Here is an 18,432-nt window from a genome sequence, read left to right on the forward strand (position 1 = left end):
CATTCTGTGTAACCTCTAGAGACTGTTGTGTGTGTGAAAATCCCAGGAGATCAGCAGTTTCAGAAATACTCAAACCAGCCCGTCTGGCACCAACAACCACACCACGGTCAAAGCCACTGAGATCACATTTTTTTCCCCATTCTGATGTTTGATGTGAACATGAACTGAAGCTGCTGACCTGTATCTGCATGATCTTATGCATTGCACTGCTGCCACGTGATTGGCCGAATGGATAATTGCATGAATAAGCAGGTGTACAGGTGTTCCTAATAAAGTGCTCCGTGAGTGTATATTTTGTATTTTATATATATGTAATGCATTTGTCCCTGTTAAATAAATGAGTAAATACATTTTTTTTAATCTGAGCACACCTCAGCCCCCGCCCCCTCTCCTCCCTCCTCCCGCTCACCCAGAAGCTGAAGTAGTCGTCCCCCCAGGCGCTGCAGTACTGCTCCACCGTGCCGGGGGTGGGGGTGTTGCCCAGGTCATGGTTCCCACTGACAAACACCAGCGGGATGGAGGGATCCGTCTCCCTCAGGGCCACCTTCAGGTCCCGCTCCTGACCCTCCCTGAACGGGGTGTCTGGGGGGGGGGGGAAAGAGGGAGAGAGAGAGATCAATGTTCTTGTAACAAATCAGGAAGCTGGTGGGGTCACGCATCAACAAAAGACGTACAAAGCAATACCGACTTCAAGCAGAAACGCTTAATTACAATAACATCCTACCTGGGCCAGACAGTGGGAGTGAGAGAGACAGAGAGAAAGACAGAAAAAGAGAGGGAGAGAGAGAGATATATGAACGCTGATGAAAGCTGTCAGGGTGAGAGAGTGGGAAGGGTACTACAGGTGAGAGACGCCTAAGGGAAGGGGGATTATTTAGGTGATAATGATGACAGCTCTGAGAATGATCAATGCACTGTACGGCTCTACTTTATATCACCATGGTTACGGAGATGATGAGTGTTTTCTGGTGTAAGCCTCCCCAATCCGCACAGCAAAACACAACTTATTTTTTTTTTTTTTTTTTTTATTGCTCTGAGTGCTGGGTAGAGCACTCTGGAACAAGTTGTCAGATGCACTGGTCCAAGACACATGAGGCTATTTGTTTTACACAGGGAGAGGCTTTTACGAGATGTCTCTTTACTTTGTGTTAAATTGTACAGACTGCTATGCTGATGCGTTAACATCAGCCACAGCAAGCTATGGCGGCTGTGGCTCAGGAGGTAGAGCGGGTCGTCCACTAATCAGAAGGTCGGCTCCTCTAGTCCGCATGTCGAAGTGTCCTTGGGCAAGATACTGAACCCCAAATTGCTCCCGATGGTTGCGCCAGCACCCTGCGTGGTAGCTTGCCGCCATCGGTGTATGAATGTGTGTGTGAATGGGTGAATGTGGGCATTGTTGTAAAGCACTTTGAGTGGTCGGTAGACTAGAAAAGCGCTATATAAATGCAGCCCATTTACCATTAAGCCACGGAGTTCACACAGAGGAGCGGCACGCAAAAAAAAAGAAGGAAAATGTTTTGAGCCAAATTAATTCGCTGCCTGTGTGGGTGAAGGGCAGAGAATGGGTGAGACTCAAATCTATTTATAATTTAGAATGTGTATCAAACAAACCTATCAGCCTCCGCTCCGAAGTTATTCCTTCCTCTCCCTGCCCCTCTCTCGTTTTTTTCTTTTCTTTTTTATTCATCTGAGTAATTATTTTACTGGCCTACTTTTGGAGCGAACGTTTCCTTGGATGTTTGGACAGGACCCGTTACATAAGAGCCTTTTTCAACAGAACATCTTGTGCGTGACAGAGGGAGAAAATGTAGAGTTTAAAACGTATCCAGATAAAAGGCAAAAAGTGGTTTTCACCTGCCTCTCTTCCATAATTAAGCTAACCTGTCAGACTTCAGATTGTCAATATGACACACAGACACAGACACAAATTCAAAGTAAGAGAGACTTGACAGTCCTTTCTCTTCTGTAAAACAGCTTCTGTGTGAAGCTTTTATCACTGCCTGTAGTCAGGTTTGGAAAGTAATTGCTTACGTGTAACAGGATTACAGTATATTGATTACAATAAACATGTACAAGTAAACAGTTAAAGCACAGTAATTACACAGATTACGTTTTTTTAAAAATAGGACATTACTTGGATTACACAGAAACATGTTTAAAGGGAAAATGGCATTGACAAAACCTCAAAATAAAGGTAAATCATGGTTGGAAGGGGGATATTAACGCTATACAACATTCATAGATCTTCTTTTGCATGCAACAAATTGTCTCTAACAACACTTCATATATTTGAGGTGCAAAGTAATCCCAACATAAGTGAGAGTAAATTGATTTTGTTACCGAGTTTGTGTAATCCAGTTACTGAATACAATCTCAAGCAGGTAAGTGGTGGTGCAGTGGCGTTCTGAAAGTAACATTCCCAGCTCTGCCTGTATTGGTTTTGCTAACATTTAGGCGATCCTCTGGGGAGTGGAGCAGAATCTTGATGGAAACTGTGGTGACAGCTGAGGCCACAGCCATCTGGACTCATTATTCCACAACCACAATATTTGACCATTGCCACTATTACATACAAACTAATGAAACTGAAGAGGGGGGGGCATGGGGAGGGGTTGTCATCTGAAATACTGTGGAAATTGTTGCAGCTGTTAGCTCTCAACTATCCCTGCTGTTGTGTGTGGCTTGTATCTCTTTATTGCATTTCAACTAGAGCTGAATAATTAATCAAAAAAAATCAAAATTGCAATATGAACTTCTGCAATTTCCAAATAGCAAAGGCTGCAATTAATTGCAGAGAGAGGCGTCCAAAATGGATTTGTAAACAAGGTGTTTTAGTGCTCTGGGTAGGCTAATCTTTAGTCCATGAATCAAGTACAATATTGGTGAAAACATTTCATCAGACTCAAACTATATATCCGGCACAATGACATCCATTTTTTCTTTAAACAAAATCACTTTTCTTTAAACAGTTTTAAAGTTCTAAAAAATGTAACAAACTTGATGATATGAGTCACAGTTTAAATCACAATTGCAATATGCAGTCAAATAATTGCAATTCGATTTTTTTGTCAATATCTTTCAGCCCTATTTTCAACCAGAACAGCATCGTCTTGTTTCCATTTTTTCTTCTTCTCTTCTCTATCTTGATTAAGTCTCCTGCTGCCCCTGTGGGCTCTAATGGACCGCTGCTCCAAGGATTCAATGAGCTGGGAAAAGTGAATGAGAAACACACACCCCCCACCCACCCCCCTCCCTCCCTTAACAGCCACCAAAGTGCCCTTGAGCAAGGCAAGGCACTTAACCTTGTCAGCTGCTCCAGTGAAGCTGCTGAGAGGCCAAAAATAGAAAACCGGTGGTCATGCTGGGCGCCACCCAAGTGTGAATGTGTGCAACTGAGTGAGTGTGAAGCAGGGTGGTGCTGAACAAGAGCATGAAGGCTCAGTCAACTAAATAAATCAAATAAATATATGTTAAAAAAGCACTGAAAGCCACACACAGAGGCAAGGACGCCGCACTGCCTTCTGCTGCCTCAGTCCCAGCTCCTCACCCTCAGCTACAGCCATCAGCTATCAGCTAACACGACACGTCCATGAATCATCCTCCAGCACCACAGAGCTCAAACCAATCCTCGGTCATACCCCATCAATCTGCGTTTGAGACACCTTGCTTCAGATTAATGGTGACTGGGAGAGAAGTGCGATGCCTACGGGCATGACCCCATTTAGGTAACAGGTAGTGTCAGTTAGCATTCGTAGGCGGCTGGGATGAACACGTCCCGCTGTGGGTGAGGAGAAAGCCTGCTCACTTCGCCTCACCTCCACCGACCGAACATCCGTCTGTTTTCTAACGCCGTGAGTCTTATCGACAGGGACAGTGGGTGACCTAGTGGTTAGAACCGTAACCGAAAGGTCACAGGTTCAATCCCAACAGCAGCCAATGCGACTGTACTTTAAAAGTGTTCAAAGAAAAGTGATTTAATAAAAAAAAATAGATGTCAGTGTGCAGGATTTACTGAGTTTGAGTATGATGAAAGGTTTTCGCCAATATTGCACTTGATTCATGGACCAAAGATTACCTGCAGCTCTAAAAAACCTTGTTCAGAAATCCATTTTGGCTGCAACTCTCTCTCTTAAGCAATTAATTGCAGCCTCTGCGATTTGGAAATTGCAGAAGTTCGTATTGCGATTTCAAATTTTTTTCATTATTTTGATTTTTTCAATAACGGTTCAGCTCTACTGTCTGTGTCCTGAAGCAAGACAACAAACCCCTACCTGCTCGTCAGTTAAACTCCTTTAATGCACATGGCAGCCTAGAGGTTAGAGAAGCCTGCTTGTGACCAGAATGTCACCGGTTTGAATCCCAGACCGACTGGGAAAATCTGGATGGGGAAAATGTTTGACAAATGCTCTCCTCTCCCTCACTGACTCTTGTTAAGCTGCTCTTGAGCAACGCAATTAACCGCCTGTCACTCCAGGAGCAGACTGTTGTACCTGGCAGCACCCGGGTGGGAACCTGTGTATGAGAGTGTGAAGCAGGGTGTTGCTGAAAAACAACATCCATGCTCAGTCAACTTCCCTACATGAGTAAAGTTTAACACATGAACTTGTAGCGCCGTATTAATTCATGCTAACAGCACTATCTTTGGAAGGTCAATTCTTGTTGCTAAGCCTTCCGTATTGCAGAACAGGAGTGGGTGATTGGATAAAATCCCATGGCTAGCATTTATTATCTATTTATTATTTTTATGCTGTGGCTCTCTCGCCCTGCTTCAAGGAATCAAAACACAAACACAAAACTGCTCCCTCTCTGCAACTCTTGACTGAAAGGCCTTGTTCATTTAATGAGATCGCAACACTGTGGTTCTCACACCTTGACAGGAGACCATGGCAGGTTCTTGTTGAGCCTGTCCAACACTGTATGTACTTCCCTCAATTTCCTCTAAAGACTGATTGTCAAGACTGCACACAGGACTCAGTGCATGTGGGTCTTGCTGTCACACACATTTTCTAAACTTAAACAATTGTATTTTGACTGTGCGGGGACCTCTAAATCTATGACTAACTCCAGGGTATAACAATGACAGGTTGTGCTGATGTGGCACTAGCCTACAGCTTATGACAGTGTGGAAGCTGAGCTGGAGCTGCGTTAACTCTCCTCTCCCCTAGACTCCTTTCGCACACATAACCCAGGAATATTACGGTATGCTGATCCGGGCCCATCCTGTGAAAGAGCGAATTCACAGCGAACCTCATAAACTGGAAGGTACTATGAACTGTCGTCTAACATCATCAAAAGCAGGAACGCTTACATTCTGTGCTCAGGATAGCGGACGACGTTGACGCAAGTCATATCGGAAGAAGCAGAAGAACAGGATGACATCTCGTTGCTATAACTTGGAAGTGTTCATGTGTTTAAGTCGTTGGATCGCCCAAATCCAAGATGGCAATCATACGGTCAATCATTGTGGCGCTCCCTCTTGTTATCGTAAGGTTATTATTATCCGCTTCCAAAAGACTTCAAGGAGCAACGGAGACTGACATCGGTGGACTCGCTCGTGTTGACATGTCTGCAATTCGTGAAGACACAAAAACTTGTAATTACCACTAGGAAGCTGATGCGCACATTTTTTCTCATATTTACGTAAATCCAGTATAACGTGAATGTCTCAGTCTCAACCCTGGATTCAACCCTTACATTGACCCGGGTCGTTCTGCAGGGTCTAAGTGGATCCTTTCACACTGACATTCGAATTGTGTATTTCCCAGGTCAGTGCGAAATGGGTGAAGTGTGAAAGTGGTAATAGGGAGACGTTTCTCAACTTCTGCCGTCCCCAACCCCCTCGGGAACCTATTAGACAACACACCCCACTAGAGGACGCCATCAGAAAGACACACATGGGAAGCCCCCGCACCGGGGGCTTCCCATGTGTGTCTTTCTGATGAAAAAAATCGGTATACAGTACAGTATGTCTCCACTCTCAGCTGTCTCTCCTTCAAACTGTCCTCTCCTCTGCTTCAGAATCCCACAGAGAGCCCCACTTTATCTGCCTTCAACGGCAATTAAAGGGGTTTCCACAGTTACAGAGAGGGGACAGGGAAGTCCCAAGGTAACCTCAACCTCTCCTTCCTGAGCTCTGCACGCATGTACGCACATATGCATGCGCACACAGATACACACACACTTGAACACTTCACCCCCTACTGTATCATGCGGAACGTCCCCCCCCAAACCCCCGGGGACACGGCTTGAATCCTTTGTAGTGCTCATTAGGAGAGTGTTAAGTCCAGCATGTTTCTCTAATCTAATCAGCTCTCTATCTCGCTCTCTCTCTCCCTCTCCACCCCCCCCCCACCCCCCCCACACTCTTTATCCTCTTCATTTGTCAGCTCTGAAAATAAGTGAGAGAAAGACATGAGAGGGAGAGAAAGTGAGCGAGAGAGAGACAGGGAGAGAAAGAAAAGGGAGATTGAAGGAAGTCCTTGAGATGAGAAAGCATCTCTTGGGGTTAGCTTGGAGCCGAGCGGAGACGGGGAAATGGGATCACAGAGCTATATGTCAATAAACGTCCGGATAACACAGCGTCCCGGGAACGAACTCCACATCCTGACACCCTGATACCCTGACTAGCATTTGTTAAGGCAGGACGACCTGAGCATTTTGAAGGTGTGTGTATGGGATCGGGCCCAGCATGGAGCCTTGTGGAGCACCGCGACGGGAGGCAATGAAAGCCTTTGTTGATCAAACTGCTGGGTCCATCAGGGTTCCTCTCCACCTCGTGTGCATGTGTGCTTCTGATCACTACTTACATCTACAAAGCTTTGAGAAGGTAAGGAATGTATTGAACCAAAACAGCATTATTTAGCCTTCAGCTGCACCGCCTTCATATCAAGCTCTGTAGATCAAACCCAGTATTGATAGGCAAACATGTAGTCTCCTGTGATATGCGTTATGTCTGCTACAGAACAATCACAAGAATGAATAGACCTTTTGATTCTTCCGCACTAGATTTAAGCCGCGTCGATGCTTTAGATAGATTCATCACAGGCAAGAATAAATGAGGGTGTTTGTGCACGTGTCAGATTTGCAAATGAAGGTTGTCAAAATAAGGTATGAGGCATGAGGCCACAGCTGTTTACTAAGGAGAACAGACAGATGAGGGGGAGAGAGAGACAGAGAGGAGAGAGAGAGAGAGACAGATAGAAAGGGAAAGAAAGAGAGTGAGAGAGAGGGAGAGGAGAAAGAGTGAATAAAATCCGTGGGAAAAGAAATACAGTTGCCAATTTCCTGTCGCCGACAGGCAGCAGTGTTGACAATGCCGGTTGACAGCCAGCTTCCCCTGGCCGCCACCCGTTCATTCTGTATTGTAAATAAACAGTTGAAGGGGAAATGTCAGCCGAGAGAAGGAAGGAGCAGCTCCGGCTCTGATATCTCTTCCCTCCTCCCCCCGTGGAGCAGCCCAGTTGCCAGGCGGGTGACGGACGTGGCGTGTAATGAGGATGGCACACACAACCTGCTCTGCTGGGGCTGACAGTAACAAGGGCTGACGCCGCGGCGTTTAAAGGTCCCCCGAAGCCTGGCGGTTTAAACCCCATGCTTACACTATCTGCTGTCCCATTGTGCATCTGAAATGGATCTCGCTGTGACCTATAAATGCAACTGATCAGAGGGAGAAGGGGAGAGCGAGGTGGGAAAGGGATTGTGGCCATGCTTAGTCATGGAGATGATAAGCATACTTGGAGGCCTACAGCAAGACCCTCAGATGATAGGCCAGCAGTGCTTCATGACTGCTCCTGTGTAGTTAAAAATCAGTGGTCATTATGACTAAAGGTAAGCAAAAAGAAAGAGGAGGAAGGCAAGGGTTGCTCTGTGACTAAACCCAGCCAAATCTGTGTTGCATATGAATAGTTTGGGATTCTGCCTTGAGTCATGTTTTAAATGCAGGGGGCGGAGGGGATTCTATGGACGACATACATAACAAAATGCATAATATCTTACATAATCTCCCAATCTTCAAATCAGGACCCAGCCCAATGACATCTTTCATTACGATCCAATCAGACGTGTAAACAGAAGTGCTGAGGGAGAGAGGATATGCAGACATGGAGAGAGAGACAGGCTCGCCTGCTGACTCCTCTCTCTCTGTGCTCATTCCTTGAGGCCAGGCAGGCAGGCAGGCAGGCACCCCATGCTAGCTCCCTAATTGTCATGCAAAGGTAGTTTGCATTGGTTGGCGGCTTGCGGCTCTTTTCGCTGAACATTAACTCTGCAGTGTGTCTCGCCTGCCCGTTCCTCTTACCCTGTTATCAAATTAGGCAGCTGGACATCGAGCAAACGCACACCACGCCATAGTCACTCATTTCATTAAATTCACCAAAGGCATCTGCCTGCCGCTAACGCCGGCCAAGCATACTCAGCCAAGGTCCTCCACTGTGAAACACGGGAGTAGGTCTATGGCCTTACAATGTCTTTCATTTATCAAGTGGAGAAATCGATTGGTGGGTTGAAATTTAATATTACAGGCGGAAAAACATGAATTTCCATTTCCCATTCATTTGCTCCAGAGAAAGAGAAACAGATTGATAGAATGGAGCACCAGTGTAACCCAGCGTGAGTCAAACACAACTGTGTCAGTTCCAAACAAGGTGGGAAATGAGCACCAGCTACTGCCAAAATGACAGTAAATTTTGTTTACTCCACCAGCCACTTCAGGAGGTAACCAACTATTGTTTCAAGGTCCTATTCTATTCTAAAATCTATTTGGCTGGCTGACCAGCGAAAGCGTCTGGTGAATTTGGAAACCAGCAGCTGCTGCGGCCGACAAAATGGAAGTCAGTTTCTTGTCCTGGTTCCATTTATTATTTCGAGATCTCAGCACAAGAAACAAGGAGCGAGCGCAGAGTGAGGTTTGTCATCGATGGAGACAAAACATCACGCGTCGCTTTTGGAGATCATTTACAAACTAAGGCAATAAATCAAAGAGGCCTCATATTCTCCCTTCGCAACCAGTATTCTTCTGCTGAAACGTTTCAACAAAGCTACATCTCCCCTTTATTCAAACAGCTTGGAGGCAGCCAGGTGCTTTTTCATAGATAAATATTGCATGCTGTCACAGGGGGTCTGATGTTTACAAACTAGAGCCTTCAGTTGGAGAAGCATAATACTAGACTTCCTTGGCAACAAACGGGGCAAGCAACTAACTTTTTTGACTCCTAGCTGCAGTGGGAGGTACATCCCAAAACACACCAGCCACTATCTCCTAGGTGTTTAGAATAGAAAAGGACTTTCAAATTCTGGCTGGTCTGATCAATAGCTGAAACCTTCATCAACATGGGAACTAAACCTGACTAAGAATAGCCAGAAGGCCTGGGCTTTTTCATAGATAAATATCAGCTGCTGTCATGGGACAGTACGTTGTTTACAGACTCTGGCTGGGAATCAGAGCGGCCTAATATCGATGAAGAATATTCTGTAACCGAACCATCCCAAAGCTAATGTTCTTCACAGAGTGCATTAATTAGATTAGGACAATCTCAGAGGGCAGCTGAGAATACATTAATCATTATATTGCAGACATATTCCATTCCCTTTAAAGACAGATGAATGTCAGAGAGTCGGCTCGGCTCGGCTCTGATACGTCTCTGAGAATCTACAGTAATGGATGTAGACATGACGTGTGGAATAAGGAATGTTTTTTAATACAGGGCTACTATACTGTATATCCTTTTACAGGTGCGACTGTAAATGGCACCTGGAGAATAATTCAGTATAACAAAACACCATGTACGTATGTTAATATGTAAGCCCTTCACGGTCATACTGGGATCTATTTTCATGCATGGCGTGGCTGTGCCCCAGCAAAGTGCCGTTTTCATCAGGCACACACAGGTTTTTTTCTCTGTTTTTTGCACCCGCTTGGTATTTTGGTGACTCGTCATGAACTCGACCGCACCGAAGAGGGAGGAGAGGTGCAGCAGGGGGTGTGTGAGTAGCGATTAAGCAGCAGCGCAGTGCAATTTTGGGCTTGCGCCGCCTGCCTGCTAACACCAGGTAAAAAGCGCACGTGTTCTGTGCTGTTTTCGTGGCTTTACCAAGTGATGCACGCATGAGCAGATCCTAATCAAAAGCTTAGCCAGCCTTTCTGTTTCTAAATCCCTCAAGCGTCTAAAAAATAAGATACAACATCTTTCTTTCACATGTGGCAGAGGTTGAATGATTGTTATCTAACACAGAACTGTCAGTATGCGCCATGACGCGCGGGGCTTGTGGGGAGTGGGGATTGTGGAGGCAGCCTCAGGGACTGGCTGGTGTAAAAATGACAGTCGCAACTCAGAATTAGACTCAGGTTACACTACCTGCCTATTTGGAATCCTATATCACAAACAATCCATGAAAATATAAAATGTGAAATCGTACAGAACAGGAAGCAGCCTCATGAACTGGGTAGGAAACCCAGGTTTTTGTTCACTGGCCACAAATCCCAAAATTCACTAGCTACTTTCTTTATTTTACTAATCAATTACCTGCCAAACTACAACATTTACCAGCAGTTCGCTGGTGGCTGCCGGTGATTTCTGACCCAGCTCATAACCTTCCTTGTCTGATGAAAAAGTGTGATGTCTGCTTTGGACCTGAGATCTGACAAGGTCATCTTGCAAAAGTAACAGTTTTTTGAGTTGAATATAAACAGAGCCTAATAATAGTAAACAATTTGACAGGGAAAACTGTGTAGGCTGCATGAAAGCACAGTTTGTGTTTTTGAACAGTTTGCTGTTATGTGTAATATAGGGAAGCTATCTGGAACGGTTTCAAATACGTGCAGCATTTGCATCAGCCTGCATGCGGTACCAGATGCCATGAGATAACACTCCTGGGACCGCTGATGTATCATTTGGCCTGAGCGGAAGAGGCTGAGCAGAGTTAAACATGTGAGTTCACATTATGTTTTCCAATGTGAGGCGGATAGTTGGCAGCTACCTAGGTGGATCATATAGGGTTTTTACTGTCTATAAGGCTGTGTGTCTACTGGGAACCTCTCTTCACTGTGCTGGCTTGTTTTTCACCTTATTTTCAATGGAAAGCACTTGCTGTTGCATTTTCTCTACAGCCCCGAGAACTTGAGAGTATATACTTAGCACTCAAAGCAGTTTAAAATAGTTCAACTTTTAGCCAAAGAGCAACACATTTAAAATAGTTTTTCAATAGTCGTATAGCAACAGCAGGACCCACAACTAGTGCTGAAAAATTATGTATCATATCTACATTTTGAGTTGTGTTAGCAGCAGCGATGGTCTCATGTAGTTCTCATGTTTTGATCCATAGTCCATACGTTTAGCGTTTAGTCATGCAAGGCAAGGACCTTTAACTTCCACTGGCTCATGTGAATCCTATTCATATTTCTAAAGGGCTTCCTTCACATGCTCTATCAGTACCTGGCATGGCATGGACCAGGTCTCCACACAGCACCATGAACCTCGGCCTGGGTCTGAGCTGGTTGACGGCCTCCACAGCCTGCTTGGTGAGCTGGATCTCATCGGCCCATTCGTCCCCTCCTCCGTCACAGTCGCCGTCCCTCCAGGCCTTCATCAGCCCCAGCTGGGGGTCTGCAGCCTGGATGAAGCAGAACGGACCCGTCCACTCGCGCTCCGCATCTGGAACAAGGAAGACAAGCTTGGGCTGAGCAGGTGTGTCGACAAAGATCCAAAGACCTGACCCCACGGTTCCTAAAAAAGCATGCAAGGGAGCTGAAATATTGAAGGCATGGGACAACGCAATCAAACTTCAAACTAAATTACAGCTGCACTAGGCAACTTTGGATGTTGGTGGCTCCAAAGCACACTCATGTTTACCAACCAGCCAGTCTGTGATGCTTTATGCCAAAAGAAACCAAAGAGACAAGAGAGGCAAAAGATCCCCAATCATTTTGCAATGTAGCCTATGCCACATGTAATTCGATTTTTTAACATTTACTTGTTTTCCGTTGTTTATAAAAACACAAACTTTGTGGTGTCACACCTTGCTTGAAATTAACCGCTGTCCCGGCTGACAAAGATGCCGCAAATAAAAAGACATGGATGTGACAATAAAGTTTGTAAGCTGGCAGGTTTTTGAGGGATTATTTCCTGGCAGAGACTTACACTTCTTCCTGTGGGTGTCAGGTGATTGACAGTAAGCAGAGTGCAACGTAAAGTGTGCACTGAAATCAAAACACAACACAATTTTTTTGACTCACTTGCCAAGGGCTAGTAAACCAAAAAAACATGTACCTGCCAAGAATAATTTTTACCAGCCAAATTCAAATACATTTTTTCGAAGAACTTGCTCACTCACATATTCAAAGGACAAGTTGGTAATTCATCAAAAAGTGCAGCAGAACTCAATATAACTGAGTGTTATCGTCTCAAAACGTAACCGGCCAGTGTGGAAGGTGACTCTTTTTGATTTATCCACCAAAGACGCATTTTACAGGCATTTGGCGCTTGGCAGGTGTTAATTTGGTATCCTGACTGTCTGATCATTTTCATTTCAATATGTTTGGGCCACAGGATCCTCGCAGAGAGAACACTACACATAGTTTGCAGCAACATAAATGCATTAAAGATTAAGTGTGATCACAGCATTACTCATTAAGCGCTATGAGGCCTATTGTGATAGCCTCATGCACAAGCCTCATGTTCATTCTTGGAATCAACACAATACTGGACTAGTTGAAAGAGCTGTGATCATGATTCATGAGCCAGGAAGAAAATTATGTATGACCCTTTGTCGAGGCCAGTCCTGCTCATTCCAGCAATAATCTAAATAATTAACAAAAAGATACATGTTGGTGCATGTATGGTCTGTTTTACATAATCCGGATATTACATAACAGAAGGGCCCTACAACCTAATTGCCCTCAAATATTCATTAAAAGGGCAACTGTGGCTTTCCACGGAAAGAAGGGAAGCACACACTCAACTCTCTGTGTCTGATGGAAATGACAGGGACATGAGAGAAAGCCACGGCAAGTGATATGGAAATGGAGTCCCCTTGTCTGTACATGGACAGATGCTAAGAGCAGGCGTAAACAACAGCTTTCTGCTCCACTCATTTTGTTTCCGGAGGATGTGAATGCAGCTATGCTCTGCTGTCACTGTGGAGTAGGTTTGCATGTGCACAAATCCCCCCCCACTCCTACTCAGCAGGGGCTTCTAACTGATCAGCATCCTCTGTGTTTAACATGCTCTCCATGTACGTATCTCTCTCTCCCAAATGAGTTTATGATAATTCCGTCCTCCAGAGAAACTTGAGTAAAGAATGGAGAAAAAAAAAGAGAGAGAAAGAGAATCCTGGCTCCTGGGAACCAGACAAGCAAAAGCTTAACAACGATCCTCTCAGTATAACTGACATTTATGAAAGCATGTGGGAAAACACAGTCTACTTTTATGGTTATCTTCATCCTCTCTTTACTCAGATTTATTTTGAAAGCCTTCGGACCAAACCAACTTCCTTGGCCTTGATCTTAACTAATGACTACACAGTTCATAGGCCTTCAGGACTGAAAAGATCAAGCCAAGACAATCTTAGCTTAATCCATTCATAAAGACCATGGAGGAAGCCAGGGAGGGAAATTAACACTGGCCATTGGCCAAATGCTGGTAAGTTTTTACTGTGGCTGGTAAATTTGTCTTCTCTTTTAAACAACTTTCACAGGTATCCAGCTGTTGTTCAGAAGTCCTATTCTGTTGTAAAAAAACAGCTTTGGCTGGTAAAATAGTGAGGATGAATTCTGAAATACCACCAGCTGTGGCCGGTGGACTGTGAATCTAAGTTTCCTGCCCTGGTGTAGGTTTAATGTTATCCCAGCAGTCTATAGTAGTCAATCACTGTTTGGTTCTTGATAGGATGCAGGCTGTTTCTGTCTTTTAAATAGATCAAAAAGTTCCTCAGCACATCTTGAACTCCTGCAGCTCAGCAGAATACTTTCTAAATTCTGTCTCAGCTTCGAGTGTTTGCATATGGAAATCATCACCTGACAATACACACCTCAGTATACAGATTAGGCCTTCCCTTCTTTGCAAAGGAATGTATTCAAATCACAAAGGCACACAAGTGTGCACACACAAGCACACATGCAAATTCATACATGTACAAGTAAGCAACTCCACACATGCTGGTCCCGCCACTACTGAGGTATCAGCCATCTTCTTTGTAGGCACCGCTAACAAGAGACACAATTTGTAAAGCTTTCATAAAGCTGCAATGTGCTCTCTGACAAACCCTGCAAGCTTTGTGTTACACTGAACATACTTTACAGTACAATGTCTCTCTCTGGAGTCAGATGTGTGAACTATTTCACAGACAAACTTTGAAAAAGACAGAAAAAACAGAGGACTTGGAGAGGAGCCACCAAAGCTCCCATGACAGGAGATAAGAGGCGGCAGCTTTGTGTGGCTGCACTGGGCGAGCACAACTTCAAACATAAATCACAGAGATTTCTCAGGTGGCAGATGGTGCGCTCAAAACAATACTAATCATAATTTGAGATGAAAGCATAAGGGGTTTGCTTTCGCAGCAAATAATAAAATACCGGAAAATTCATTTTTTCCCCCTGGAGACCCCTTATGCCATTAGTTTTTCTACTGGGCTGAAAAAACTATGAAGAACCAAAGATAGAAATCAATGAACTCCTAAGACCGAGCATATCACTAACTGTGATCATTATGTTTTGAATCCTGAAATAACTTGGCTTTAACCATACACTTTATCTCGGAAACCTCTAAAACAGGTTTTGTGCTTCAAGTTCAACTTGGATCTGGTCTCCGACAGCGGCAATAAAACCACAAGTCCAGCTGTTACTCTTGGAGATACACGATAGCCTGTCTCAACCTCAGAGATGTTGTGAAATGTTGCTATAGACTCCAAATTAATCAGAGGTTTCCCCCTGTAAAACACACACACACACACACACACACACACACACACACACACACACACACAGTATATTCATCGCTCAGCCCAGGGCTGAGAGCAGTAAATCCCAAAAGATGTTCGGACTTTCTGTGCAGCTAGGTGTTGATTAGTTGAGCAATCTTTGGAATTATGACACACACACACATAACAGCAAGTAGCTATGTTTACAGCAGCTTTAAAATAAAGTTAAAATGCCCCAAAGTCGACCTCGTAACCACTGTATTGATTTGCTCATTCATTACTTTCAGACTGGGCAGCAGCGCATGTGACAGATTACTGAAACTACACTTTATTTTGTAAACGCAAGCAAGCCAGCAAAGCTAGCATGCTAGTCATCTAGCCTAGCTACGGCTGACAGCGGTGACCAGGTTAACGTTACCGGGGCACAACAAAACAAAAGCTGTCAAACGACTATGCTTGCTTTGATAGCCTGTTAACCTGTAGCTAGCAGCAACACGTATGATGTAAGACTTGTGTAACAACCAAGTAACAGAGCATTAGCTACGGCGTTAGCCTGTAAGTTGGCTAGCTCGCTAAAGAAGCTAACGATAGTCGGCTACCTTCGGTCAGTCCGCTGAATGTCCGATGTTTTGCCCTGAGAAAGATATCTTCACTCTCAGCCATAAGATCCACTGGTTAAAACGTCACTGGAGCAAACTGATTAGTCACTTGTGATACTGGCAGAAAGCCTGCTAACTTGTTTGTTGTGTTGCTGTTGTGTCGACACGGCTGGCTTTGACGGCTAGCTAATGTTGGGAACTATCGGTGATCGACTACAGAGCCTGTAGTGAATCCCTAACTTCAGCAGCAGTGGCCCCCCGTGTGGCTGTAGGCTGCAGGTTGACCTAACATGTTACAGGCAGGCAAAACCACATAAAGTATCCAAGTATCCGACGATTAATAAACCGATTAATAAATAGGAATAGGAAGTAGGCTACACTTTGTTTCCCAAACTGGACGCCAGAGAATCCCAGGGGTCAGTGAAGGGGTTCCAGGAAATCCCCCAAAAAATGAATAATAGTTAAATTTCACTATTATTTCATTCACTAGACGTTAGCACAATCAGAGAATGTACATATAAGAACGACTATTCTGATCAGAAGTTTCACCTTCCCCACCCACATCACAGACAGACCACAAATTCCCTCTCAGATGGGTGTTCCTGGGATAAACCTTTATCAAATGGCCATCTGTGGTCTAAATCTTATCCACTTGTGGGTCCTTGAAAAGGTTTGGGAGTCCCTGTGATGGCCTACACTTCTTGGTTCACATAAATTAATGCAATAAAGGGCAGATGCATGATATCAGGACCTTGGACAGAGACAGGGGCTTTTCAGGACCATGGACAGGGCTATTAGAGATTTCAATGGTCCAGCCAGCCACTTTTTAGTTGATTGGAGAAACTATTAAGCTATTACTGTGTTGCTTTGGAATCAGCTGAAATGAATAGTATAGTCTATAGGCTGCCCTAATGTGATTTCCATTATTTTAATTAGGCTAAATTGTTAGTTGTGCTTATTGTACAGGCATGCACATTTAAAGACAGACTAAAAAATGTCTTATATGATGATTCAGGTCCCATGTGTTTTGTCTTCAAGTGTTTTTTTTTTTATCCTGGTCTGCTTTTTAACCACAAAGTCAATCATCCCAGGTTTTTGTTTTGAATTTGTTTTTCACAAGCAGGTTGTTGAAACTCAAACCGACATCCTTTCAATATGACATGTTTGTGTCTTCTCCTCTTTCCCTCCTCCTTTCCTCTTGCTGCTTAAGTGCCCCTCTCAGGTTCAGAAAGCTTTTCCTGAGGGAGGCACAGTCATCTGGCACAAAAACACATGAGGAAGGACAGTTCAGATGACTGCCTTGAAGGGATTGTAAAACCTGAAAAGGATTTTAATTGTTTTTCCTGCATAAGGGACGCCCTTAGAGGATATATTCACACATTATATGCTGTATGGGCACTGAGAGACCAATTTGACTGAAACTGCCATCCAGCTTGATGTTTTTCTAAACGACTGTCAATTTTGAGCTTTTTTTTTTAAAAGTGTCACTTGCAGGTGAAAAATCATCCTAAAAAATGTCATCCCATTATTACAAAAAACCGCAGTGCTTTCAATTCAGCTCAATTCAATTATTTGATTCAATTTTAAGTTTATTCCCTGGAGCATATGTTTGACAAGTAATGCAGCAGGAAATAATCACAATAATTGAAGAGTTTCATTCTAAAATGAGATATCCACCATTTTTTTTTTTTAAATGGCACCTACTCTTACAAAGTGATTGTTGGCATGAAAGTAAAGCCCTATATGAGTTACATTTAGCCTAAATGTATAAGCCATCTAAAGATCTTACAGAACAGCTGTCTCTCTGAGGATACAATCATCTCTTTTTTTTTAGAAGTTCGCTAATAAATTTCAGGTAGCAACATTTTCCCAAATGGATAGTGTTTGGAAATGAAACCCTTCACTTTTACAGCTTTAAATACATTTAAAACTCCTGATGGGCTGTCACCATTGTATCAGGGACAATGTCAGTCAGTTAGAGAATGAAAAATATCTCCTATCTCATGATTTGGTCTTGTGTAACATTTGGACTAAGGATTGGGCCTTTATTAGACTAATGCTTGAAAATCTTTACTAGTCCCCAGAAACGAATCAAATCTGGTGGCAGGGCGCATGTCCCCTGACCCGACAGACATTTTTGGTGAAAGGCCCTTTTTTCAAAATTTCTCCCTTTGGGTTTGAAAGGCTGTGCACGCCACTGCCTATGGCAACACAATAAGGTACTTGTGATTTCAGGATTTGTAAAACAAAGGCAACCTACGCCTGAAAATACATAAAGTACGATTTAAAAAAAAAAAAAAAAAAAAAAAGCTCCCACGCTTTTCCTCGACGGCAAAACAGAAATGTGATGTGCGTTTTCAGGGGCTTTATCATCATATTTCACAATACAGGCTCTCTCTCTCTCACTGTCCTCAGCCTTCGCAGTCTCATTCCCTCCCCCTGTTTTCCTCCTCCTATCCTCCTCTCCTTTTGCGCACCAGGCTCTCCCACCCTCGGCTCTTCTATTCGCTCACTGGCGCTCTCATCCTCGGTGCGGCTTAGTTGTGTCTCTGCCTACTCCTGTGCGTAAGAGCGCACCGATGGATATGTAAAGTGATGCACTCCCGACAACGCGGAATCTGAGCCTGCAAATGCCAATCTGAGAGGACCTATTGATGCCGTAGCAGGGGGAGTGCGTAATTGCGCGGAGGACAGTTAATTCGATTGAGTCAACAGTTTATTACACGAAGAATTCACTAAATGTTTTTTTCTGTACGTTTTTGGATGAGGACATATTAGTAAAGATGCTCATCAGCGCGGATGGCGGTGCGTTGTCGTTTGGATGTATGTTTCTGGACTTTTCACCATATCAAGACCGCGCGCCTTTCTTCCTCTCTCCAAGTCTTTTCGTTTTCGCGTGAAGTTGAACGGAGGAGAGAGCACA

General features: G+C 44.1%; 1 protein-coding gene across 1 annotated transcript in view; it reads right to left on the bottom strand.

Moving 5' to 3' along the window:
- cpped1 (calcineurin-like phosphoesterase domain containing 1) overlaps positions 1-15,690 on the bottom strand; it is a 35,813-nt gene extending 20,123 nt beyond the window's left edge. Inside the window, exons 1-3 of the mRNA XM_071905182.2 lie at positions 15,510-15,690; positions 11,430-11,648; positions 410-582 (exon numbers count right to left, since the gene is read on the bottom strand). Coding sequence (XP_071761283.1) covers positions 410-582; positions 11,430-11,648; positions 15,510-15,573 — 456 coding nt within the window. The 5' untranslated portion in view covers positions 15,574-15,690. The remainder of the gene's footprint in view (positions 1-409; positions 583-11,429; positions 11,649-15,509) is intronic.
- Positions 15,691-18,432: the final 2,742 nt, after the last annotated feature.

The sequence above is a fragment of the Centroberyx gerrardi genome, chromosome 20 (assembly GCF_048128805.1).
Source record: "Centroberyx gerrardi isolate f3 chromosome 20, fCenGer3.hap1.cur.20231027, whole genome shotgun sequence".
Classification (NCBI taxonomy): domain Eukaryota; kingdom Metazoa; phylum Chordata; class Actinopteri; order Beryciformes; family Berycidae; genus Centroberyx; species Centroberyx gerrardi.